Source organism: Grus americana, chromosome 14 (genome assembly GCF_028858705.1).
Source record: "Grus americana isolate bGruAme1 chromosome 14, bGruAme1.mat, whole genome shotgun sequence".
Classification (NCBI taxonomy): Eukaryota; Metazoa; Chordata; class Aves; order Gruiformes; family Gruidae; genus Grus; species Grus americana.
The window spans coordinates 6,782,958-6,809,887 of record NC_072865.1 but is presented as its reverse complement, the minus strand read 5'-3'; the positions used below and the strand labels follow the sequence as shown (position 1 = coordinate 6,809,887).

The 26,930-nt window shown below is 52.8% G+C and overlaps 1 protein-coding gene across 7 annotated transcripts; it reads right to left on the bottom strand.

Moving 5' to 3' along the window:
* Positions 1-90: 90 nt before the first annotated feature.
* Positions 91-21,838, bottom strand: TCOF1 (treacle ribosome biogenesis factor 1). 7 transcript variants are annotated; one of them, XM_054841534.1, is made up of 18 exons: positions 21,677-21,838; positions 21,031-21,086; positions 18,330-18,472; positions 17,508-17,614; positions 16,880-17,228; positions 15,964-16,058; positions 15,294-15,518; positions 14,391-14,660; positions 10,250-10,424; positions 9,968-10,104; positions 7,899-8,072; positions 7,149-7,395; positions 6,818-6,903; positions 5,868-6,096; positions 4,266-4,835; positions 2,431-2,531; positions 1,868-1,904; positions 91-1,410 (listed from the first exon to the last, which is right to left on the bottom strand). In XM_054841534.1, exons 1-17 carry the CDS (start codon positions 21,785-21,787, stop codon positions 1,872-1,874), a joined length of 3,108 nt encoding a protein of 1,035 aa, XP_054697509.1. In that variant the 5' UTR covers positions 21,788-21,838; the 3' UTR covers positions 91-1,410; positions 1,868-1,871. The 7 variants fall into 7 exon arrangements, with proteins under 7 accessions (XP_054697509.1, XP_054697510.1, XP_054697512.1 ...); XM_054841535.1 differs by having other exon boundaries at positions 6,818-6,900; positions 21,677-21,831; XM_054841537.1 differs by having other exon boundaries at positions 1,868-1,901; positions 21,677-21,819.
* Between the last annotated feature and the right edge of the window lie 5,092 nt (positions 21,839-26,930).

Here is a 26,930-nt window from a genome sequence, read left to right as displayed (position 1 = left end):
GTCCTAGGTTAAAAATAAATCAATCTTAAGGGAAAAAAAGGGGAAAAAAAAATCTCTGTAAAGACACTCAGATATCTGCCCTCACCCGGGATTGTACATATTCTTTGCCACATTCCTGGCCCATCACTTGTTTAATCTCCCCTGCACCCTGGAGGCCCCCTGCACCCAAGCACAGCCTGGGAGGCCAAAATCACCTTTGGGTGGGGGGGAAGAGGAGAGCAGCCCCCTGAACCACAGCCGTCTCCCTCCTGTGCCTGGGCTGCATGGGTGTCAGACAGGGAGCTCTGCCCTCATGGCAGAGCCCAGAGCCAGGCTGCACAGAAGCTGCAGAGCCTGGATGGAGGAACACAGCAGGAGCCCGTCCTTCTCCCTCATCTCCTAAACCCCAGGGGTACAGGGGGATCCTGTCCTTTTTCCTCATCTCCTAAACCCCAGGGGTACAGGGGGATCCTGTCCTTTTTCCTCATCTCCTAAACCCCAGGGCTGGGAGCAAAGCAAGGGAACAGGCACACACCCAGTACAAGGTGCAGGGCAGCAGGTGATGCACAGACCTGCTCAGCACCTGCCCCGACACAGTGTTTTAGTAATGAAAAAAATACAAACCAACACTAGAAGAACAAGCAGTACAAAGCTGAGGAGCAGTATCTGCTCCTCCTTGGGGAGCAGGCAGAAAGTAGTCAAATTTTTCCCCAGGGGTTAGAGCAGGACCAGTGAACCCACTTCCTACCTGCATCATCCTCCAGAGACAGCCAAGCCCTACCTGGGCTCAGCCCCAGCACCTGCCCTGGGTTTGGCCACCTCCCTTCCCTTGAAAGCAGATGAAGCAAAAATCTCACCATTCTTTTTTATTTATTTTGTATTCCATAAAAAAACCCACAAAAAAATTACGCCGCCTTGGCTGAGAACAGCTGCTGGACACAGTTGTTCAGTGCAACTGCAGGGACACGATATCACTGCCGTCAGTGTTAGAATAAAAAGTAAACCCAAGAGCTCTCTTCCATAGTAGCAAAAGGACTGACACCACAAATCACAGAAAGGAAGAAAAAAAAAAAAAGAAGGGTAAAAGTTTCTCTTAAAAATATAGCTCTGTGGTGAGAAAGAGATGGCTGGGTGTCAACTATGAGGAAAGCAGTTGATGCAAGCTGGCTCTTCTCTAGTCAAACTGCCTCCTTCAGTTCAGTTCTTGTGCAACAGGCGAGCCGTCAGGAAGGGCAATAAATGCGTCTCTGGGCCCCAGCAGGGCAGGAGGAGTCAGAAAGTTACGCTGCTCTGCTCTAAAAGTCACAGTTAAAAGAAGTTATAAATTATTATTTAAAAGAAAAAAAAAGTTGGAATTCTCCTGATGAGCTTCCATTTCCTCTCTTCTGTTTGATCTTCACCCATAAATCCTTAATCACAGGGATGCGGTACCTTTGGGGAGAGGAGTTAAAAGAGTTAGGGACGGGGAGGAGGACAACAGCCTTAGAGCTGAGCAGAGCAAGGGCAGAGTCATCTGGTCCGCTTCCAGGTGGCTACAACATCACCATCTAATCCACATTACTTTTCCAAGCTCCCTATGGTCAGCAGGGACAGACAGACACTGCCAGAGGCCGCTTATCTCTGCTGATGACAGAGGACAGCAATGTCTAGGCTGGACATCCAGTTCTCAGCAGCTAAAGAGTTGAGGTCAAACACATCCAGAGAAGCCAGCACACTGCTGCATGACTTTCCTTACACCGCTCCACTCCCTGGCCCTCTAATCTAAGGCCAGGCTGACTCAGCGAGCATTTAGAGGGCACACCGTCTTCCCAAGACTGGCCCGGGAGTACTGAATTCGGCCAAGGTTACCGCCGTTCAGAGGTACCGAGAGTCCCCACAGGCCATGTACCTTCTCACAATCCTTCAGGCTCAGCTGTTTTCTTCTTCTAAAAAGAAAAGGGTGAAAAATAAATCAGTGTCATCTGCAGCACAAACATGAAGGACCCAGCAAAGCCACAAGCCACAGAGGCTTCTTGGCTACCATCTCTACAGGCACATATCCATCACAAGGAACACCCTAGCCTCCCTCTGCCCCCCCTTCCCAGCCCCGGGGATGGGATGCAGTAGCCTGCCAAGCCCTCAGGAGCTCCCATTTCTGCTGAAAACAACTTTATGAGCAGACAGCTGAAGAAGAGCACTTACTCCCCAGGCAGGTTCTCTGCCACCACAAGGTAGGTTTGACCCGTCCAGGGAAAGGATCTCCCCTGGGGGAGTGATACAGGAACAAGCCCTTCTTCGAGCCACCTCAATCCCAAGACTAGCCGCAATTAACTGTGGCCTCCTCTGTACTGCCAGCAAGGCCAGGACACGGCTCTGTTCCTCTCCAGCCTGGCATGCTGCAGGGATGAGCATCACAACCATGCTTTAGAACCACTCTTCCCCCGGTACCCCATCCCAGGGTCTTGCACATACCTTCTTCTTCTTCTTGTGAACCTCAGCAGAGCCACCTGCTATAGGCTCTCCTTCCGAAGAAACCTTTTTGCTCTTCTTCTTTTCTTTTCCAGTCTTTTTTTCTGGGAGAGGGAAAGCAAAGTCAACTAAGAGAGGGACTCTGGTATTGCCAGCCTGTGAGATGGAGCACAGAGCGGTAGGAGCATCTCCAGTAAGATTTTGATCACATCTGAACCTGAGCAAGCTTTCCAGAACAGTAACTGGGCAAGGGCAGAGCCCTGCTGCAAGGCAGCTGTGCCCAGGGCTGTTTCCCCAGTACCTCTGAGCCAGAGCGGTTTGATCCCACCATCCATGCACATGTGTGGGCAGAATTACATAGGACCCACCTCCTGCTGCCCACCCACTCCGAGGAACCGCTTTAGCACTGGAGTAGCTGGGTGCATGCCAGAAATCAGAGCAAGGGGAGTTACAAACACAAGGATGGACACAAGGTTCAGCTCAGCCCAACTGCTCCGAGAGGCTCCAGCTCACCCCTGTGCAACAGCCCATGCAAGGGCTGATGGTCAAGTCTGTCTCCTCCAAAAAGAAGGGCTGCATCTCTGCAGAACAGAAACCCTGGCAGATCTGGCCTACTCATTCCATCTCCCTTTTTTTTTTTAAACAAACAAACAACCAACCCAGAAAAAACCACCCAAAAAAACTCCCCAAGACAAGATCCAGCACAGAACCAGCTCAGATTCGCAAATGCGGTCTGTGCTCCAAAGAAAAAAATTGCCTTTGCATTAGGGCAGCAAATGGAGCATTACAGAGAGGCGTGCAGACAAGAGCAGGAAACACTCTTAATTGGAAGCAACAAGCAGGAGGTTGGTACCATTGTCCTCTTTCTCCAGGGGCTTGAAAGCAGCAGTAATAGCCCTGAGTAAAATCTCTTGAATGAACTGCTCACCGTGTTGCAGCACAGACACTGCTCAGGCAGGGTCAGGAAGGGGCACTGTCACCCCACAGGGAACAGCAGTGGCTGACATGGCAGATGAGAGCACAGATTTCAAGGCTGATCTCTTTTAAAGAGGCTGGCAGCAAGGGGCCGTGCTCAGGAAGCTCTGACTAACACAAAGCCCTGCGCATGTGAACGCTGGGCTTCCTCTGCCATGCCCACAGCATGTCAGGGACGTTCTGCCCGCCTTCCCCAGCCACATTTCACCTTAGCTCTCCACCAGCACGCATTGTGTTTGCTGCAGAGGAGCCAGGGCAGCCAGGTGGGTTAGCAGAGCTGTTCCGCACTACAGAGGCAGTGCAGGTCACCAGGCAGAGCGCAGCAGGCGGAACGCAGGCCTCGTGGCTTACAACAACTCGTGAGAACTCTCCCAAGCCCAGCGCAGACAGGCAGGTCACGCGGGGAGGGCAAAGAGGCCTCGGGAGGTTCAATGCAGACTCACCTCAACCCTTTGCCAGCCCACAACTAGACAGCTGCTTCCAGCCAGGGCAAAGGCCAGGAAAGGAGAAAGCCCTGGAGGGACAGGTCATGCCATAGAAGACGCACAGGGACATCAGCTTGCTCTGCAAGCAGCAAGGATCAGCATGAGTATTAACGCAGTTCACACTGTGCTGGATGCAGGACAGAGGGGCAGGAGAGCCCAGCTTGCTGTCTGCAACATGACGTGGTGCTAAGACTGCAGAAAAACACTGAAGCGGGGTATAAAAATCTGGCATTGGCTTTGGGTGGGCCAAGAGGGAAGCAGCCAAGCAGGAAGCTAACGGGAAAGTGGGTGCTACTTACAAGGCCCTGCACCAGAGGCTGAATGTGCAGCAGCTGCAAGAACCCATTGCAAATGCAGCCCCAAGTGAGGAATGCTTACTTTTAGCTGATTTTTTCTTTTCCTTGCTGCCTGGCAACTTCTCCAGGTCACCAGCTGCTTTCTTCTTTTTCTTTTTGGGTACTTCTTCATTAGCTTGCCCTTTCCGCTTCTTCTCCTTGGGCTGCCCAACAGCCTCATCCTCTCCTGGCAGTTTCCGCTTCTGAGATGTTTTCTGCTTCTTATTCTCTTTGTCTTTGCTCTTAGATGTTTTCACAGCCTTGTCTGTCGTGGAGGATGATTTCTTCTTTTCCTTCTTTTCTTTTTTCTCTTTTTTTTTCTTCTTCTTCTTCTCTTCTGATCCTCCCAGTGTTTGCACTGCAGGAACTTTGGCAGTAGCGGTGACCTCTGTTTCACTCCCCGAGCTTGACTCTTCTGATTGTGGGATGGAGAACGGTGTGTGTGATGCTGGGGTCACTTGTGCCCCTTTTGTCCCAACATCATTCTCTTTCACAGCCTGAGCTTTCTTGACTGGGGAAGGTTTAAGGCTGGCATGATCTGGCTCTGTTTTTCCTGCCACCTTCTCATTGTTGGAGGCTCCTGTGGCTTCCTGCCCTGGAGGGGGGTTGTTTTCTGCAGAAACAATGACGAGAGAGAAGACAACTCAGGGAGCATTCGTTACATAGACCACAGAGTTACTGAAGGACTGAAATATGCATTTGAAGAAGAGCATCCGGTTCAAAAGCAAAACCTGCTGGCCACCACAGCTACAGTAGAGCCAGAGAAAATGCTTCAGCCTGAGATCAGGTATCTGGTGAGGGAAGTGGGGGACAACAGCCACAACAGCTTTGGCTACATCCATGGAGAGCAGGGACTAGACAAGAGAATACTGTAGCACAGGATGGGTGAGCATAGGTAGAGCAGTCCCTCCCCAGGACACCACCCCCGTAAGCCAGGGACTTCCCAAGGTGGAGGGGGTATCCAGGCCACCCCGTTTAACCATCACCAGTGGCCTTTCCTCCAGCACCTGGGCATTCTTGAGCCTATACATAGTTCTGACCTTTGCACAACTGAACGATGTGCCTGAGGGGCCAATAGACCCATCTGAGCCTCCAGAGTGGGCCAGAGCTCACAGCCAGACCAGCTTTGAGTTTTACAATTTGCCAACAAACCAGGGCAATAGAGGAATGGCAGGACTTTTAATTTTTCTATAGGTCTCCCCACTTGCTTCCCCTCCTCTGCCCTCCAGACATGCTACAGAGCCCAAAAAGACCAAGGGGAGGCTTGAATACCAGATGTTCTTCAGCCAGTGTTTAAACCTTCTGTAGAAGCCATCACTACCGCAGCACACCAATGCAGTGCACATAGGTTTCAGGGAGAGCCCTACCTGCTCCCATTAATTCCATTAATTATTGCAGTTAAAGCAGAATTTGGAAGAGGCAAAGGCAGAGCGCCTCACCAGCCAGCCAGCGCAGGAGGGGCGTTCAAGAAGAGGGCTGTGTCGTGGCCAGGGGAAGCCAGCAGACGGCAGCAGCACTCCACGCTGCTGGGCTCTGCGGTGGAGACGTGCTGGGAAGAGGGCCCCATCCCAGCATCACCCTCCCATGCCAGCACAGCTTTGCTCCCAGGCCAAGCGGATTCCCGACCTCGCCGCAGGAGACCCACCTGCTTTGTGGTTTGCAGTCACCTGGTCGACGTCCGTGTCGGAGTCACTGCTGTCGCTGCTGGAGCTGTCAGCTGGGGCTGCCTTCACGGGGGCTTTGGTGAGGGAGTTCGCAGCAGTCACGGCTGCTTTTCCTTGCCCCGCTTTGCCTACTGGCTGAGGGGGAACCGTCTTTGGTGCCTGGGGTGCTGCTGGGGTCCTGGAGAGGCCCAGATAGCCTGTGAGGAGGGACTGAAACAGCACAGACACACTGATAAGTCACAGCAGGGCAGCCTCCCACACACCAGACATGTAGATCTGTCTCCGCTGCTAATGCCCGCATACCCTAAGTGAAGGACCCACCTTTGGCCACCCATGGAATGATCCTGCACGGCTCAGCCAGCCCTGTAGAGGCTAGGGCTGCCAGGAGAGGGTGCCAGCACTGACAGTCACTGGCTGAGCTTACAGCAGCAAGAGCTGATGGGGAGAGGGTCTCCTCTTTATTCTTGCCCAGTAAAGCAGGCTTGGGGGAGGCTCTTGGCCATTAGCATGCACCCACGCACAGCTAATGCACCGCAGATGTGCTGCACGCCCTGCATGTTACTTACAAAGGGAATTTAATGGCTTGGACACGGGTAAAGTTACAAATAAAAAGGGGGAAAAAAAAATCCTGCTGCTATTGGCACTGTGTACCAGTTCTCCTGGTTTAACCCTTGCAAGGCACCACCTCCTCCCATCCCTTCCCCTGGGAAGGCACTGTGAGCCCTGGACCCAAGGCCTGGCTGCCTGGGGAAGCATTCTGCCCCCACCAAAAGGCGCTGCTCACAGCACTGCACTGGGGAGCCCCCACTTCTGTGCTGGCAAACCCACTCAGCACCCCATTGGCTATGGCTGAGAATGCAATCCTCTCTCTGTCCTACTTATGTGCCAGTTGCAAGACCCGAGAGGATCCCAGCCTGCTCAGGTACCATACCTGTGACGCTGCCTCCTCCTCTTCACTGGACTCCGAGGAGGAGCTGTGGGCCGGCTGGGTCCCCCCTGGTTTCTGCAGTGAGCCTGCTGGAGGAGCAGAGTTCATTCCATTAAACCCATCACTGCCGCCTGGGGCTGAGCTCACCTACCCAGCACAGCTACTGCCAAAGGGCATTCTGTCTCCAAAGAAAGGGGAGCGCTCTGCCCAGCTGGAGAGGAGGAACCCCTCTCCAACCGTAACGTGAAGGTGACACCTCTCACGGGATAACAAAATGCTGTCCCCACCCTGGCCTGGCTGGCAGCACTGAGAGCATTTTCTTGGGAGAACTGACCAGGTTTGGGGGGCTGCTTGGGTGTCTCCTCGTCACTATCTGAGGAACTGCTACTGTCTGAGGTATCCTCTGCCTGGGCGGGCGGTGCAGCCTGGCTCAGCCGGGCGTCCTGCGCTGGCTGTGGGCCTGGCTTCTTCAGTTTGGTGGTGGGACTTCCCAGGAGCGAAGCAGCCTGCGGAGCAGCAGTGTTGGCTGGAGGAACTTTTCCCACAGGAACCGTTTGCTTTAGGCAAGGAGGAGAGGGATCCTAGGGAGAGGAAGACAAAATGCATCTGGAAGGAGGAATAACTGCTTATACCCATGAACTATAGGAGGCAGCCCAAAGCAGACGGGCTTGGACCACCTCAGCCCTTCTTCAGCCGTGCTGCTCCAGTTCATGTCAAGGTTAGCCCAAGAACCTCTCATGCACGGTGCAGAGCCCCCTAGCTCCCCTTGGTCCACAGATGAAGCAGGCAGCTGTGGCCAAGCAGATAACTCCTGACTGTACAGTGCACTACTATCACAAAAGGAGGAAGAAACCTGCCAGCCAGCTGGGAGGCAGGAACAGCAAAGGTATCAGGGCTACCCCCTCTGCTCATCTGCCTCACCTTATGGTGCGATAACAGTGGTTAAAACAGAGCAGCCCCCCTCTCGCCCCCTACACGAACATGCTCCCTCAGCTGGAGACACTGCAGCAGCCTCAGACTCCAGCACACCCATCTGCCCACTCTCCCCAGGGAAGCTCCTCACTTTAGTCTCCTCCGTCATTACCTCTCCTGCCAGTACGTCGTGCTCCGAGGAATCGCTACTCGAGCTCTCAGACACTCTGCTAACTGGAAGGACAGCAGGCGCCTTTATCCCCTTCCCCAAAGGCAGCGTGGCATTAGCTTTGGCAGCCACTGCACTCGAAACCTTGGTTGCTTTGACGTTCTGCTGGGACAGACTCTAAAATAGATGAGAAAGAAAATCAGGACAGAGCACAACTTGGAGGGAAGAAGACAGAAGCGTACACCAATCCACCACTAAGTCCTGAGCCCTTCCACCATTTTCAGCACAGCACCAAGGCTCATATTTATTTTTTTCCTCCCTTTACAGGCCAGTGCTGTCTCCTAAGAGCCTCAGAGCAGGGCCTATGGCATAACGAGGAGCAGAGAAGTAAGGGTCAGCATCCTGGGAGTGCCTAAAGCATTAGCTTGGTGCCCCAAAGGCACCCATCCTGAGGGCAGGCAGGCAAAATGTGATGTGCTTGCAGGCTCTGAGATCCCTATCCAGTGCAGTACTAGCAAGACTGCAGTTGCAAATCCTACTTTGCAAAGCAGGCACTTGGACTCCAGGATGGCTCCTACGTTCTAAAAATCACAGATCAAGAGTTAACTGGCAACAGAGATAAAGCAAAGACACCAACCACAGGGCAAATCTGCCTTCAGGTCCACAAGCGAGCCCCAGATTAGAGAGCAAATTAACGAGAAGCAATTCTGTTGCCTCACATTTGAAACCTCCTGTCAAACTAAACGTAAGAGGGATTAAAAATAGAAGAGCCAGGGGCATGGAAATCAGACACTGACATCAGGTCCAAGGCACAAATGCCAGCAGAGGAGGGAGCAAGAGCGATGAAGGAGCACTCAGCCTCCTGGTTTGTATTACAAACAAGGCTACGTGAGCAGCCCTCCCTCTCCGGATCTCTGACAAGCTGGGCCTTTGTGGGCTGACATTTCCCTCACACAACATCTGGCCTTCAGAAAAGAAGGCAACGCTCCACCACGCAGAGCCGCCAATCCGACGTGAGCTCTCAGCCGTCTTGCACAAAGCTCAAGTTACAGCAACTGCGTTATTTTATACAATCTCGGTACTATAAACACACTTTAATTGAGGACTGCTCAGGCTGGCTGCCGGCCCACCAGCTCGGGCGGGAGACAGCCTTTCCACTGGCCACAGCATCAGGCCAACATGGGGAAGGGTTTCCTTGAGTGCACGTTATCCCCCTCTCCCTGCAAGAGCACTGGCCAGACAGCGGACACACACGTGCGGGACAAGAAATGCACTTGGCCACTTAGCCCTGGGCTAAGAGCATCAGCCAAGCCACCACCATGCAGGAACAGCAGCCACAAGGCTTCTTCCCGTGGTTTCTTTCTCAGGCTGCAGCAGAGGTGCAGAGACACCCAAGCCAGCTTCCTACCAAGGCAGCTCAGGCCCCAGGGAGCTCAGACACAGAGGCACGAAGAGACTCAGGTGAAAGAGTTGGGATTGGCTCCACGACACTCAGCGGTGTCTCTGCACAGATATGGGGGGTCACCTCCCTCCTCCAAGGGCAGGAGTCTGGCTCCTCCAGCTGAAAAGCAGCACGACCATCATGCTACCCTTCAGGGCAGATCCTTCCAGCCTCCCAAGGCTCGTGGAGGGGGAGTCCAGAGAGCTCCAGCCGCACCCTACACCCAGGGTTTGGGAGGAAAGAGGAGGCGGGTTGCCTTGGAGCTACCCAGCTCATGGAAAGACACTGTCTGCAAGGAACTGGCTGCTTTTGCAGTCTAACTCCCTGGAGTAGGTCAAAGGGGACAGAGTCCCAGAGGAGGCCTGGGCTCGTGCATCTACTCATGTTCCTGCCAAAACATTCACACCTTCCACTGCTCTCACACACTGCAACCTTGCTGCAGCCAAGACGTGCACCCAGAGCCAGGGTCAGCAAGACCCAGCGATGCTGCCAAGAAAACCTGACCCAGCCAACAGGAGGGCTCCTCTCTGCAGCACTCATCACCCACCCAACTACCACCTCCCAGGTCCTGAGACCTCCCGAGCACACGGGGCTAACAGTGTCCACACCCAGCGGGTCAGCGGCTCCTTACCTGCGAAGGGGGGACTATTTCTTCCTCTGAATCTGACTCCTCGCTGGAATCATCGCTGCTGCCCACAGGTGGAGGGGGTGCCGCTGGAGCCGGTGCCTTCTTCACGTTGGTTGGCTGGGGTGCAGCATTGGTCTTCACTGCAGGAAAAGCATAGGAGATTGTCACCACGACAAAGAGCTGCTCTCCAAGGCAGGAGCTATCACAATAGGCTGGGCTGTTCCGTGGGACAGAAGGAAACCCATGAAGATGCAAGTGAGGGATCCTGGCCACTACCAGACTTACCAGCTTGCGGAGGCTGTGTCTGTGCCACAGGGGACTCCTCTTCGCTGTCAGACGAGTCACTGCTCCCACTTTCTGAGGCCTGGCTTTTCAAGGTGCTTCCCACTGCTTTTTCAGGCAACCCAGCTCTAGCAGCTTGGCTCAGGTTGGGAACATGCCCAGGCTGTTCTGTTAACCTCTTAACAAAAAAGAAACACAAGCCCAGAAATGTGGTATTAGTACAGGTGTTGTTTAGGAGTTTAAATGCAGTTTCAGCTCAAGCTGGGTTTTGTTTTACCCTAACACAGCTGTTACTAACACTCACTCTATCCTTGGCATGTCAAGATTGAAGGGGCTTCACTTACTGTCTGGACTGAGCTGCTGGAGACATACTGCTGCATCCAGCAATGTGCTTTTGACAGGAAGCCCGAGCGTGTTTTACCTCACGAGCATGCAGGACTAAGAGCGCTTAGAACAGCAATTCCTTAGTGAGGCCGAGACACTGGCTGGACAGGAGCCTGAGGGCAGAAGAAGCACCGCAACCCAGAGACCTCCATTCCAAGGAAGCCTCTCATTTAAGCAAGACCTCCCCCCAGCTTGGGGAATCAATAGGAGCTGGGAAGCCTTGTGCCAAAATATGGGCAAGGTTCAGAGACAGCATCAGAGCAGCTACATCGTAGAGCTGCTGGAGAGGTCAGCGTAGACACAGGGCTGACAGAAGCATTTGTGAACACAGAGACAGACTGGGACCCAATGATTGAGCACCTTGGAAACTCATCTGTTAACAGGTCTAAGAATTTAGAAATACGCGGAGAGCAAAAAAACCCTGGAACTCACTCAGGCTGTGCTTTTCTACAGCACCTGTCAACACCCTGATGTCCCAGGACAGGCCACAAACCACTGCCCCAAGCAGCCAGTGTGTCAGCACTAGGAAGCCACAATTATTGCAGCACCAGATACACAACTGCCAGGTGAGACAATCTCTTCCCAGCCCGGGCCAAGGGCTGCAGACACCCCTCCTGCACACTGCTGAAAGCTAGCGCTGGCAGAGGGAGAGGGAGCGCTCGCTGAGAGATCTGGTAACTTCACCACCTGCAGATATTCTCCAGGCTTGCAGTGCTCTGCACCCACTCAGTTTACTCCACTCATCGCTCATCTCCGGGCTGCTCTGCCAAAGAGTACATCACACTTGCCAGGGCAGGCAGACCCATCCAACCCGCACGTGATGACAGCCTGCTTCAGTCTCCAGGCCTCCTGCAAGGTGAGAGAGACTCCTGCCTGGCTGCACAGCCCCTGCCACCCCCCTCTCCCAGCCCTGCCATGCTGCCAACACAGCGATACCCTCTCAGCCCGCAGCCGAGGACCAGGAGGACTTCAGCAGTGCCAGCTCACCAGGGGCTGCTCCTGGCCAGCAGCCGAGAGCACCAGCCTAGCAGGCTCCCGGAGGACAGATCTTACCACGCTTCCTGGCATAGCCCCACTGAGGGCTGCCACTGGGGCAGTGTTTATCATCTTCAAGCCAAACACTAAACAGACAACAGCATCTGCATGTTTATCCCATTACAGAACAGCTCTCTGAACAAGCCAAGCACATTTTGACTCTGCTTAGAGAAACAGAAACCTCCACAAGCACTTGGGGAGGGGGGGACGACTGCAAACCTCACTTGTCTGTTTTGTTTTGATACCAGTGAGTCACTATCTCCAGGACAGAGGCCAGATTTGCAATGCTGAAGAGAGAGAACTACTTGAAGCAGACACAAGAATTCATAGCTCTATTCGAACGCGCTAGCTCCTCTCCCTCTCATTCCAAGCACTGCTGTGCAAGGGAAGAGTCTACCAAGATCAGACCCCACTCGCTCACTTTTAAGACCTTCACAGCAATGGGACTGGCTTCTCCCCCTGCTTGGATGCACAGTACAAGGGCCACTTCTTTTCCTAACTTAGCAAGAGATTGGGAAAGAGCTGCCATACAGAGGCATCCTGACACAGAAAGAACATAACAGCATCCACAGAGAAACCACTGTAAGTTTTACACAGCCTCGGGACTCCTCAGATCTTCCTGGGAGGTGGCCAAGGTCCCTCCATCCACCTCATCTCGGTCACTGCCAGATGGCTGACAGCCGCCACGTCCTATGGCGTGGCCCCAGGTGGGATCAGGCCAGCAGCATGGCTGAGTTACACCGAGGGAGCAGGGTAACACAGGCAGAGAGCTTCTGACAACTTAAAGAGTCACAGGTACTGAAGTAACTCAGAGAGGAGGAAAATAATTCAAGAGGAAATCATTTTTCCTGCTCCCTCTCCAGCCCCCAAACCAGGAGCTGCCTGCTGCTCAGTACAGTGTGATGACTCAGCTCCCGCACAACCCATCTGCCACTCCGCTGGGTCCATTTGCATCATGCAGCGCTGCATGACAAGAGGGGGAAACAACACCGAGCCACGTGTGCTGAGCACGTTGTAACAAATCACACTCCATTGCTGCCTGTGCACCGCGGAAGCACCACCAGCGTATCAGGACTGGGACCAGTATCTTGGCTGTGTCACGACACAGCAAAGGTACAACTGTCACCTGCAATGGAGTGGGGACACAGTTCGGGGAAGTAAAGAGACCCTCCGTCTCTTGGGAGATTTGGCCTCCCCCCACAGGGCCTGTGGTCCAAGATAAAAACTCGCAGGCACAACTTCTACCCATGCAGCCTGCATGGGTTTTCCTGGGATGCTGAAGGAAGACCCAGGTTCCCAACACACGCATGCATGCACATCTCACGCCCATTCCTGGTAAGCCAAATGCAAAGCCCATCCACAGAGGGCTCGAGTGTCATCTTTGGCCCAAAACGTCCGGGAAAGAGAGAGCAGAGCAGAATTAGCAGTTCCAAGAGAAAAGTAGCTCACAGCATCTTTAAGGTTAACCCAGTGTCCCCCATCACCATCCTTCCCCTCCAAAATCTGCAAAAACCTTGTCAACTTCTTTGACTAAATATTCCTGAGTCTTCAGGGGTAAACATACCAATTAAGCAGTTCAATTTAGGCATGATGTTCATTTTAATTGTGCTAATCCACCCCCACAGGGAAAGATGAAGCAGCTTCCAACGCTCTGTATCTGTTTGGATCTTGCACAGAAGCCAGAGGAAGTTGCAGGATACAGTAAGTCAGTGGTTAGCATATGCCCAAGTAGCAGATGGTGAGGATGAGCTAAGAAGAGTTTGACTGGGAGGACAGGACTGTGGACACAGCTAAGCCTAATGGTTTATCTTCAGGCTTCACTCGTGGTCTCTGCCTGTAGGCTACCAACACAGGAAGAAACAGCCTGTTTGGCAAAAATAGAGCTCCCTCGATGACAGGCTCTTCCTTGCTGACTGTGGCTGTTGAGGGGTAATCACCAGTTTGCAAGAGGGAGGATGCTGAAATGGTTAAACAGCCATCGGCAAGATGGCTACCTGCTGCTGCCAGCTTCAAATCAACACTGGGGGGAAACAAGCCTACCCCAGCATGTCCTTCACCTACAACCCTGCTAGAACGGATGAGTCTCAATAGTTTTACAGCAGGACCCCATGGCACAGCTATTAGAATAGCTGCTCCTGCCACCCAGAGCTGAATCTTCACATACAATCATGCAGGAAGAGAGCAGCACAGAGCCAACTGTTAGAGATGCGTCCCCCTCCACCCACCTCAGCAGACCAAGGCTATAAAGACAAAAATGCAGAGCCTCTCCAGCTCCTGCCTGTCAATAGCGAAAGGACGTGTTGACAAAGAGCCTCCTTGCAAGGACACGTGAGGGTCTGCCCCCGGCTTCCCTTCCTCCCTTGCAGATAATAGCTGCCATCTCCAAAATGCTGCTTTCAGGGCACTTTCCAAAGGGCCCTGCAGCTCAGAGTCAATGCAGAAGGTCTCCATACATGTGCCTAAGAATGCTCTCAGGAAGGGATTTGCTTCCCTACCAGTTCAGCCACCTAAGTCTGAGTCTAGTCTGAGTTCACAGTCCTTCTCTCAAGAGAGGTCTAAACAAACCCTGACAGGAGAGCCAAGACCAAGCTACGTGTGACCCAGCACACAAGGCCCACTCCAGAGGGGCAAGGCATGACAGGAGTCAAACAGTAGCAGTAAATGGCTAAACAACGGTCTTGCATATCCCATCCACTGGCACTGAGCTCAATGCGACATCACCTACCTTCTGGCTGACAGGCACAGGGAGATCCTCCTCTTCACTGCCTGAGGAGTCAGAGCTCTCCACTGGCTTCGTACTTTCAGCAGGCTTCGTGGGAGCAGCAGTCCTTCCCAGCGTCGTTTTGGCCTGCTTTGGCACTGCTGGTTTTGGTGCTGGCTTCCCTTGGGACAGTGGAACAGTTTTGGCTGGAGCTGTTTTGCCGGAGAGTGGTGCCACTGGCGTAGGTTTCACTGGGGACGGGATGGCCTGGGAGGACTTTGAAGGTGGCTTTGTCTGGACAAGACAAGAACAGCATGAAACAAGGCAAATCCCAAAGCAGCATAATTCAGTTGCTCAGGCTGTAATCAAGGGAAGAGATTTCAGAGCCCTCTGGGAAAGGCAAATGCTGAAGGAAGATTATCAACTGGCAGGACACAAGGCATCCTTTCATCTAGCTGTGTGGGGATAGTCTCCCAAGATGAGAAAGCAAGACCAGACATTCTTCATCACCCTGCTGACAGTACCAGTCCCCTCCAGTGAGGTACACTGCAGCACTTTGCACTCTCCACAGCAGGGAAGCTAAGCTGCACTGAAGTTTGACAAATTAGACACTATTTATTGTAATTTATAGCTGAGAGGCAAATTCAACCATGACAATTTGCCTCTCCAGGTGGGGAAAGAATTACTGGGGGTTTTTTATTTAAAAGTACTGATGGATTTTTTTTTTTTTTTAAGAAAGGTACAATGGCTTGATTATAAAGCTCAGAGCTAAGACATTGAGGTGCCTTTAAACACCCCATGCCTCTTTCCTCCCACCCCCAACATGACTTTGCTATACACTACATGCATTTATGAAATTTTCTTTTCACTGCAATTCCTAGCCCTGGAGAGGTGTGCAAGGAGAGACAGAGTTTCGGATAGACACACATGGGTTACTGATGGAGGTTCCTCATCTTGGCTGTCTGATGAGTCGCTGCTCTCTGATGTGTCATCGGGCTTTGCAGCCCCAGGAACCGTTGTGGACGCAGGTTTGGCCTGGTTGGGTGCCAGTGCTGTTTGCCTCACCGCATTCTTCTTGAGGCCCACTGGAGCAGCAGGTGCACTTTTCACAGGTGTTGCATTAGCCTGCACTGTTTTCACAGCTGGTTTTGCCTGGGAACAGGGCAAAAGAAAAGGGAACAGGAGAATCAGGTAACATCTCAGAAGAAGCCCGTTGAGAGCTGTAACTGCACGGAATCAGTTTTAAAGAAGGCTACCTCGCTAACTTTGCCAAGGATAGGCTTGTTCAGACCCACAGGCTGGGCAGTACCCACTGCCTGACTACATCCATAGAGTTGCACACCACATCACCTCCTGGAGATCAAAGGATCTCCCTCAGTTTCAAGCACTAGCAGGAACTGGGATGGAACGGTTGATGCTGGCAGGGGTTAGAGGGGCTCTCAGCCACACGGCATGTTTCTCTGGCCTTGGACTTGGCGATCCCACACACCCAGGAAAGGGGGTGCTGTCACGACTACAGCATGGCAGCATTTCCCCTCTCCTTCAAGGGAAGGGAAGTGATTTCCTAGAGATAAGGACCCTGGGTTGGAGAGGTTACCTGGACTGCTGGAGTTGCAAGCTCCTCATCAGAAGATGTCTCATCACTTGATTCCTCACTGCTGCTTTCAGCGGCCCCAGCTGCCTGCTTCGGCTCTGAAACACAAGCAAGGAGATGTCACAGCTGCTGCCTGCTCTGAGCTCCCAGAGCATGATGTTAATGGGGCTTTTGAAGTCAGAAAAACAAAACAAGCCACAGAGAGGGCTAAGGGGATTTTCAGGGAAGAGGGCCCAGCCCTGCTGAAAGCATCAGCGGCCTGCTGGGAACAGCTTCTCCAGACGAACATTGGCCCACAAACACCACTCCCCTGAGTGCAGGCAGAGATGGGAAATCTTCCCTGGGCACCCTCTGACCCTGCAGGGAGCTGCCCAGGCACACACAGCTCCCTGCAGGGGCACCCAACCTGGCTGGGCCTCCTCTGGAGAACAGCCAAGAGAAGGACCATTTTCAGAGCTTCTATGATCTACTCCACACTCCCCCAACACACACACACTTCAAAGCAGTAAAAGATTTCCCTAAAGACTTCAAAACCCCAAAACAATCACTTTGCAGTTGGGAACAAAGAGAAGATGCTGCAGTGCCTTTCCAAAAAGCTGAAAGCATCTGCAGTATTAGTACTGCATCTCCTCCAGATATGCTACGCTGTTATCTCCAACCCCGTAGTGCTGGGTGCTGCCAGACAGACATCTTAGTACAGAATCTGCTGCTTGAAATGGGAGCAAGCATGCTGGATTCATCCCACAGAGCTCCGGAGTTGGCTGCTTTACAGTATTCTCGCAGCCTCCCCAAGGAACAAGCATCGCTCTGAGCTTTCCAGAGAGGGAGCTGAAAGGAACACACTAAAGGCATGGCTCAGACCTGATCTGCAGCAAAGCTAGAGCACACATGCATTTACCGCACCCCGCAGGCTCCTTACCCACTTTTGGGGCTGAGGTCTTCACAGTCGGCACCTCTTTTTCCTCCTCACTCTCTGATGAGGAGCTGCTGCTGCTGGAGCTTTCTGGTGCTTTGGTCGCTACCGGTGCTTTGTTTTGACCTACTTTGGCCGCAGCTGTTGCGGCATGTCCAGGCTTCCCAGGACCAGGCAGTTTCTGCCCGGCCTTGGCCGGAGCTGCAGATGCAGCTGGTGCGTTCAGCTGCTGTTTATTTGAGACCACAGTTCTGTTCGCAGCAGAGAGCACTGCCACTTTGCTTGCTGGGGCAGCGGGTTTGGTAGGAGAATGCAGGGAGTTGGCAGCTTTGCCACTCACCACAGCTGGTGTCACCTACAGGAAACAAAAGAAATCAGAAGCCTATAGACGGATGAGGGGCTAAATTGGACACAACATACTTTGAACAGCAATCTGGCAGATGGGCAAGCCATAGAGCTCTTTAGGGAAGCACTTGGGGGACAGATATGTAAGAGAAGGCTTATGCCAGCACAGGAGGGTCATTTAAACATGAATTCCACACCAGCCCATGACTCTATACATGCCAATGAGTCTGGGACAGTCCTGGCCTCAGAGTAGGAGCAGTCTTCAAAGCCAAGAGAAGAACTGCCTTACCGTGACTGCACTTTTTCCAGCTGGTGTCTCCTCTTCTGACGAAGAGTCATCATCTTCACTGCTTTCTACATTCACTCCTGAGTTGGTGGCCAGGGAAAGGCTGGCTGCTGCACAGGAGAGAGCCACAGAGAAATCGTGTGAGTACGTCTCTCGCATCAAGATGGCCTCTGGTCTGTAGGAAGGCCCCAGCAGGCAGGGCAGAGTCCCATCTCCACACCTGCCCAACACCACTGCCGCTACCTGTGTGACAAACAAGTGCTTTGCTCCTCCACCCCATCCTTCTCCCGACCACCAAGACAAGGAACCTGCCAAGATCTGCGTTTCCAAGGGTTGGTCTACAGCAGATGAGACTGAGCCAAAGTGTATCAGACACGTGGAGTTAGACTATGCAAACCAACGCCTCCCACATCAGCTGCACCAGGGATCAATCCCTGCCTCAGACAGAGGGTACTGGCTTTCCAGACCAACTAACAAGTCCTTCCCTCATCCATGAAACAAGGCAGCCTTTGCTGGCCCAACAGACCCCCAGGACCAACAAGAAGGTGCTCCACAGCAGGCAGCGTTAGGCTCCCAAGGCTTCATCCAAGCGACAACACCCATCCCTTCCCAGTGAATCCTAACAGGCTTTTTCTAGCTTCAGCAGACATCTGAGCTCCTCATCCATATGAGAAGGAGGTGCTAAATTAGTTGTCCTATTTTTCTAAGAGCACAAGGGAATAGCCACCACTTTACAATCATTTTCTCTAGCCAAACAAATCAGGCTGCTCCTACACAACCCTCCAGTCCTACTCTGTCAACGCCAGAGAGATGAAAGGCTCCTACTGTTTGCAGCTTTCGCCTTCTCTTTCTCATCCTCTTCTTTCTCTGAGCTCTCAGAGCTGCTCACAGGATCAGGAACTCTGATTTTTTCTGGGATGGCTGCCTCGTCATCGCTCACCTTTCTTCTCCTGGAATTCGAGGGAGTTCTGAGGGAACAGAATTTACATCAAAATGGGGAAAAAATATCTTGAATAAATTGGAATACAATTATTCATCCACTCTCAGGTTAGGCTCAAGCCTAAGGACACACAGTACTATTCCTCTACAGCTCCTAAGGGAGTGGGAGAAATACTCCTCTACCCCGCAAACAACATCTCCAGCCCTCCTCAGGCAGCTCCTGAGAGCAAGATATCCTTGTAATACTCAAGAGATACTGCATACAGACACTTTTTCTGTGTCCTAGGCAGACTCTTTCTCACTTTAGCAGAGAAGTAAAAACATATATGGTCAGGCTGGTGCTCACCACAGAGCAAAGGCATCCTACAGAAGAAATTCCATCTCTGGGAAGTAGCTACAGCAAGACAGTCAATAAAAGCAGTCCCAAGGTTAGGGCAGTGGTCCCCCAACAGGTCTTGGTATCCCACAACACTGTGAGAAGTGAATCTAAAGGCTGCAAAAGCCATTTGAACTTGGGCTCACAGGACAGAAAAGTCAGGTTGCAGGGAGATTTAAGAAAGGAAGTGGGTGTACCTACAGAAGATGTGTTGAAAGAAGGGGAGGAAGAGGCCACACACAAGCATTAAACACTTAAGCTGTTCAATTGGGTTAAAACATAAAGCTGGCAAATGATGTTTCCAGGCTCTGAATCCTACCTGTACCAGCAGAACTGATGTGGCTAAAGTTATCATTAATTTTCAAATGAAAACATAGGTAATACATTTGCTTTATTACAAGGGTAACGCTGGCTGGGCACATGTCTGTCTCTGATTCTCACATGCAGTACTTCTAAGTTGGTAAAAGCCCTGAGACACCCACAATCACCAGAGGCAAAAAACCCCCTCTCTTTTCTGCCAGTTTAGCTTATTTTATTTGTTCATCTAATTTAAAAATAAGGTTAATTTAATGATTTGGCCAGCGAAGACTGTGCTTCTTACGAGTGTTTCAGTAGCGTAGCTGTAACAGCAAGTTTTTGCCATCAGGCTAGGCCAAAGGCACATTTGCTATTACAAAGTGCTGTGAACTACTGTAATAATCCCTTTAATAAAATAACAGGGCACGTCACACAGGCAGCTACGACACTCCAACGCCTTCCCAATTCAGTGGCAGCTGATAACACAACAGAGACTGCTGTGAGAATTTGTCATGAGTGCCCAGGTGGTCCTTTGAAAGAGTTTTTGAAGAAGAGCACCAAGGACGACCTCAGTTAGATGGTTAAGAGCCACAGCGCAGTCAGAGGAAAGGCATTTTCAGGCCAAAAGTCTAAGAAGCAACAAGACACAAGAATCACAGCTCACCCACATGAGAGCACTCCAGCTAGGCAGGGCGCTTCCTGGATTAAGAAAACTACGGGTCACTACAGCCCTCATTGTGACTCCAAACCAGGTGTAACTCAAGGGGACCAGGAATAAAAGGCATGCCTGTGAGGTGGGACCACAACAGAAGGGTGACACTACAGAAAAAGGCATTAAAATTTGATGCAAGTGCCCTGTCGCCCCCCCAAGCTTTAAAAGTAATAGAGTCTGGAAGGGTTTGCTGTAGCACCCAAGATAACTCGCACAGAGAAAGGTCACCATCGATACCCAAGAGAGCAATAAATTGTTAGGGGGAGGAACTGCAAGCCTGTTCCCTACACTGCTACATCCTCACCTAGATCCAGTCTTTCTCCTGCTCAAGAACATCACAGAGACACAAGAGCAAGAACCGGGGTATCGCCAAGGCATGAGGCGGTCTAGCAGAAGGCACTTTTGAAACAAACACTCGCTTCCCGAGGCTGAGGAGCATCTTCACTCCAGTACTCAACATGGGCACAGAAGCTCAGCTCTGCTGATTCCCCACTCTGCGGGGGATATCCCAAGTCTGCGGCTGCCACCAGGCCTCTCCGCAGCGCTGCACTCCAGCACTAAACCAAAGCGAGCGGCGCACAGGGTGGGTACAGATGTCGTTGCACCCCACAGATGGGAAAGCTCCACGCTGCAGACCTCCACATGAGGTACTTGGTGGAGTAACTACACAGGAAGGCATTGGGCTGAACATGTAAGGGCTTGAAAGGACAGGCTGAAACCAAGAGACTTCCTGTGAGTCAGAAGACACATGATCTATGCCAAGGTTTAAGTCCCTGTAAGAGCCTTAACATTTCACCATCTGCTCAAATTCTCTGTTCTTGGGTCAATATTGCTGCAAAGCACATGACTTTAAAAAGAAAGTGAAACAGAACTGGAGAAAATATTTTTTGCCAGTAAAGCGTGACTCTGAGACCCACAATACAGCAGAATTAACCTCAACAGGCAAGAACAGCATCAGTTTCTCAAAACTGGAGTAACAACTTAGCTCCAAGCTCAGGGAATTTTAAGCCAAAGTAATCTTTAACATCTGAAACAAATTGGTCTGAAACCAGAGGGTAGAAAGAAAGTCTGCTGAGTGCAGTTATCATTGGAAATACTCTGACAACGGGAAATTCCAGCAAATAAAGATCACACGTGCCATGCAGCCCGGTTGTTAACACAGTCTGGAATTTATTTGGTAGTTATTTCCTCCTTCGACTTACTTTTCCCAGTGGGTAAAGATGTCCTCGAGAGAGGCTGAAAGGGAAGGGAGCAATTTCTGTGAAAGCAGAGAGAACACAAGTCAGGCATCGGCCCCGTTTCAGGACCCGACCACCAGACAGGAGAACTAGAGACCACAAAGGCCCCTCCAAGAATCCCGAGGAACACGAGAACGTGCCCCCCCGCACACACGCTCCCCGTAACCCCCCTCACTCCGGCGGCCCGTCCCGCTGCACCCAGGGCCGCGTCCTCCCCTCAGCGGCACCGGCGGGACATCTCCCGCAGCAACACGTGTTCGGGGGAGCAGCTGCCCCGGTACAGGACGGCTTTATCCAGCGGGCCGCTGGTCTCACCGCTTCTCCCGGCCGGCTCGGGGTCGAGCCAGCCCGCGGGCACCAGGGGACCCACTCGGGGTCGGGCCAGCATGTGGGACCAGCGCGGACCGGCGTGGAGCCACGGGCCCACGGGGCATCCCCAGCGCGAGTGCGGTGAGGGAGCGAGGGGGGGCCCGGGGAGGGAGCGAGGGGGGGCCGGGCCCTCCGACCCCGCCGAGGCCCGAGCTCCAGGGCCGACACCCCCCACCCCCTCTCCCGCCCCGAGGCCCCGCTGCCTCCTGCCTTGCCCCGCCCGGCCCTCACTGCCCGTTACCTGCCCGCTCTGCGCCTGGAGCTCCCGGGCCGCCCGGGCGTAGCCGCCGCGGAGCAAGTGCTGGTGGATGAGGGCGAGCAGCTCCCGCCCCCCACAACCATCCGCCGCCATGGCGCGGCCCGCTCGGCGCAGCCTGGGGGCGCCGCGTGCCGCGCGGCCACTACGTCATATCCGCTTCCGCCACGCGGCCTTCTGGGAAGTGTAGTGCCGAGGTGGGGCGGTCACCTCATGGCGGGGGCCCGGCCGGGCCTGGGCTCCGTTCCGTCCCCTCGGGGGAGGTGGGGGCGAAGAGGGAGGCAGCGAGGAGGACAGGCCGCTAACCGACGGGGGGGTGGGGGGGTAGACAGGGCGGTGATTATTTCAGCAACATCCGCTCGATTTTCTAGCTGTGAAGATGGAGGCCTCGCTCCTACAGCACTGCGGAGATGAGTCCTCGGGGCTGATTTCGCATTGGGTGGACATTAAACTGCTCGGGGGAGCTGCTCAGGCATTTCTGGGCTAAAACAAGCAAACAGTGAGAGGGAAGAAGGAGCTCCTGACGCAGAGCAGCTGTTGGAGAGGGGCCATGCAGCAGAGGGGCTGCCCTGTTCCCACCCCGCACTGATACTTTCCAGGAAAAATCTGGCTCCCTTCACTTTGGCAGAGGTTTATTTTTGGAAGGTTTAATAATGTCCGTGGTGCGCCTGTCGCTCACTCAAAATACAGACCCTTTATTTATATTTATAGGCAAGATTAAATATAAAACTGGCTCGGCTCCAGCTGGCCCCTGCACCAAACGTCTTTGACACCAGCATCATCCAAAGCCGTAAAGCCACTGGCCAGGTGGCAGTTTTACAGCTCCTGTAAATGAAACGCAGACCTGGCTAGTCCTTTCTGGGACTGACCTCCCCCTGCACAAACGGTCATTGATGCTCCGCGTAAACGTGGCCACGGCACACGCCACAACAGGGTGGCTGGCCCCGGACGGTGTCCCAGCGTGACTGCCGCTGCTCTGAGACGACCTGAGGTGCAAGGTGTGATCAGCCGGTGGCCTGGTTTGGAGACCTGGTTCTCCTAATTGGAAAGGAAGAGTGTGGGGAAAGCATCCCGGGAGAGAGAGCCGGGAAGGGTGTCTTGGGGGAGGCTGCGGACCAGGGCTGAGCAGACAGAGGTAGCCTGGGGCAGAGGCTTGGGGCAGCCTCTGAAAATGAGGTGGGGTGGAGATTCAGCCCCCCTGCTCCACAAAGGGGCTGTTAGAGGCACTGTTAAAGGTGCAGTAGCACAGTTCAGGTTGGCCTGAATGGAGGGTGCATGAGACGCTGAGCACTGGCAGGAGGAGGGCTGGGAGGATGGCAGGTGACCAGTTAGTGGGTCGTCAAGATGCCAGCAGAGAGACAAAGGAGGGCGAGTCCCTCCTGACACCTCTCACAGGTGGGACAATACAGGCAGGAGAGGGGAGCAGAGTCCTGCAGGGCATGGTGGTGGTGGGCTGGGACTAGATTGGAGGTGTTCCACGGGGGCAGCTTTTCCAGGGCTCTCCATCCTCTCCCTGCCACCAGACAATGCTTTACAGGGTGCCTGGGGAAACTGGGCGCGTTGGTTTCCCCTAGCATTAGGGTACCAGGAGTCCGACAAGCCCCTGCTCTGCTGCATTTTAAGGCCTCTTCTCCCGTGGCTCAAGACTCGCATGCACTAGAAAGCATCAAGGGGTTGGCTTTCACCAATTTCAGTAAAACATGGAAGGGAAGAAGGTAGAAGAGCATAGATGGGAGGAAACGCATTCAGGAGAGACTGCTCTCAAGAAAGGCGAATAGGGTATGTTAAAGCCCAGAGTGCCCATGGACAAATGCCTTAGAAAAAGCGACTCCATTTTTTCCCCAAAATGTCTTTTCACAGGTCCGCTACAGTTCAGGGTCACTTGAGTCCAAATTTTCATACCCTCAAACCATGAATACCCTTAGCAAACTGCAGCGCAGGGCCTGGGAGTAACACAACCCACTTGAATGAAGAAATCTGAAAAAAAATAATATGTTAGCTGCACCACAATTACAGGTAGAGAAGGTATTTGAGGCGGTTAGTAAACATGCCAAATAATAAATAGAGCTATTCAGTCAGCAAACAGCTGCGTGATTATAAATAGGAAAATCTACCCCAGTCCAAAGCCAGCTGAGACCCAACAACATACACTTATTAAGGAGTGATTTTTTTTTTTTGGTGTGTGCATTTTTTGGAGTGAGGTTGAAAATATTTTGCCCACTCTTTATTTTAGGAAGGTGAAATGTCCCTGGTGGATTTCAAAAGCTAACCTCTCGGGTATGCAATCTCCATGCCAAGACACTGAGTCACGAAGAGATTGGAGGAAGCTGTTTCAAATCCAGACAGGGGATAAAACAGCTGTAATTGAGTAGCCAGCTCAGCTCAGCTCAGTCTGCTAATAACCGCACGGCCCCGTCCCTGCCCTCAGCCGTACAAACCGAGAGCTTTGCTTGCTGACACTTTCACATGTTCTTTGGTTATTGCTTGGGGTCAAACTTGTCCACACCTATTCTGTTCTGAATGACTGCTTGTGTCCGGGCCAAACGCGGGTTCAGGGAGCGTGCTCGCAGGCTGGAGAGCGCCGTCCTTCCTCCGTCGTGCCTGATGGGAGCTGACAGCCTCTAGGCACGTCTGCTGGACCCTTGGGCTTGCAGGGACACTTTGCTGCTCTGCAAGCTTCAATTTAATGTATTTGTCTACCCATAAGTTTCTGGCATATAGTGTGCAGTAGCAGCGGGGGATACGTCTCCCATCGTGGTCTGACCTTTTTGTTCGGTGCACATGGGGTTGCTTATGACGGTTGTGGGGCTGCGGAATGAAGGGACTTTGTGATCTGTAGGGATGGCAGGGTGGTACGCAGCACCCATGGGGTCTAGGTACGGGAGGATCCCAGGCTGTTTGCCCAAGGAAGTTTTTGCCTCCAGCTGCTAGTGTTTATGGTGGTGGAGCAGGGACAACAGAAAAGGCAAACCATGTTTAGGAGGATAATTTCCATAGCCTGGTTCAGAAGCTGAGCTGAATTTCCCTGCTCTGAGTGCCCTGCCAAGAGAACTTCAAGTTCTCTCCCTCCTGGAAAGCACCCTGGGGTGCCACATGGGCTGAGTGGAGGAGAGAATATCAGAGGAGGTGGGGATGGGTCAGGGCAGGGGGGGTGCAAGAGGCAGATGGAGACAAAAGGAGGAGGATGGTGAAGTGTTAAGGGACAGTGAGGAGAGGAGGGGGGAGCACAGGCAGAGAGGGGAGAGGTGGGGATGGAGGAAGGGGTTCTCGTTCCCAGGGGAAGATGAGGCAGGGAAGGGCAGGGGCAGTGGAAAATCAAAAGAGAGATGGAGAAAAAGAGGAAACGGCTAAGGAAAAATAAAGCCACAGAATTGTTTAGCCTGGGGGCATTTGTTCGCCCCTGCCCCTGGTTTGGTAGTGCTTAGCAATGGGTGTGCAGAGGGAGGGTTGCCAGGTGCTGCTCTGCGGCGCTTTGAGTCACCACCAATGTCAGCATCTCCCACCGCACGCCTGGGGAGCGTGTCCTGGGCTGCAGCCGGGCCCCAGGCAGCCACGGAGGCAAAATCTGCAGCCAGTTCCCCTGCCCTCTGCCCGGCAGGGTGGGCTCGGGCTTTGCAAGGACAAGGAGCTGCTTTGGGAACAGTCTGACTCAGGAATCCCGGTTTTCTCTCCCCCCTTTGTTTTGCTGTTCTCTCCCCCCTCCTCCTTTTTCTTTGTCTGCTAATGCGTAGCAGATGGGAGGAAATGCCATTTTAAATGCCACAGCATCCTGATGAAACGTGATGGGTTATGGCAATCTCAGATGAATCATGGCATTGTTTTGTGTACATGGTCCCGCTGCGGCTCGGCCTCTCTTGGGCAGTTTTCTGCCTACAATTTTGCAAATACACTTTGGGTCACTTAGGTGTCCACGCCAGCCTGGTGGCAGGTGCCCCCCAGGACCTGGGTGTTCAAGTCACATTAATTAATTAACCAGGCGCATTTGTGGAGGCAAAACCGAGCCAACAGTGCTTTAGCAGTGGTGAAACCAGCAGCTAGTTTTGAAACATCTGGTCCGCACTGCCTTTGGGGACATGGGGGTTATAAATTGCACTCAATTCCCATGTTACGTTTATAGCATTTCCGCACAAGGTGCAAGAACATAATTGAGACAACACGACCTGGCGCAGCACAGCCCTCCCTGCCACCTCCAGCTTAGCCCTTGGCCCTTCTGGAAAGCTGGGCTGTGTCCCCATGCCTGCCTTTCCTCGGCCCCATAGCCCCACGGCTGGGACGGATCCATGAAGCCAAGGCTAAGGGGGTTTTCTGTGATGTGGCCACTTGCTGCTGGGGCTTTGCTTGGGGCGATCGGATCATTTCATGGAAGCTATCAGGCAGGCATCAGATAATCTTGACTCAGTCACTGGCAGCCTGCTGCCAGATGAGAAGGAGCAGCTCAGAAGTGGAAAAAAAAAATTAAAAAAATATATACGCACATATCCCAACAGCTCCATCACTGAACCTCTTAGCGACCCAGCCCTGTTAGTTTCAAACTAATTAATTGTGGGGAAAAAAGTCACCTCTAAGCCTGCAGCATATAAAGCAGTCTTTTAATTTCAGTAGCTGAAAGAACAGATTTGAGAACTCCAACGAGCAGGAGACGTGACATTAAAAGTTGGTTGCAATATGCTTAATTTTAACGATTTAGATTGGAAATGTATCTCGGGCTGTGTCTAGCTGCCTGCGTGTCTACTGGCGTGGCAGTTATTCAGCGCTGGCACTGAAGAGCTAGTAGCATTAAGCCATTTAATTTCTCTCTTTTTTTTGGTAGTAGATCTAATATATATCAATGCAGCAAGCAGAAGGGCTGATATTATTAATCAACCCCCATCCCGGCCCTGCTTTCCCCCAGGCTCTCACTCTCGTTTGTAAGCGTATCCCCGTTACAAGGCCTGGCAGCCCCGCCACGCAGCTCAGCCAACACCAACAGCCTCAGCAGCTCCGCTCTGTTTATCCAGATTTCAGCAGTTCTACCTGGGAGGAGAGGGGAAGGGGGCTGTGTTTGCCTTCCCAAAGCCAGAGGTCCGGGGTATTATTTTTCCCCGTCGGGTGTCCTTTGCTGCTTTGCAAGTCAAAAGCCGTGCGGCAGGAAAAGGAGGGGAAGGAGGCAGCGGGAAGAGGCAGGGGCTGCTCGCGCCCGGGTCGTGCCGTGGATGTGCACCATGGCTTGCTCCTTTCCGCCATCCTGAGCTTTCTCAGC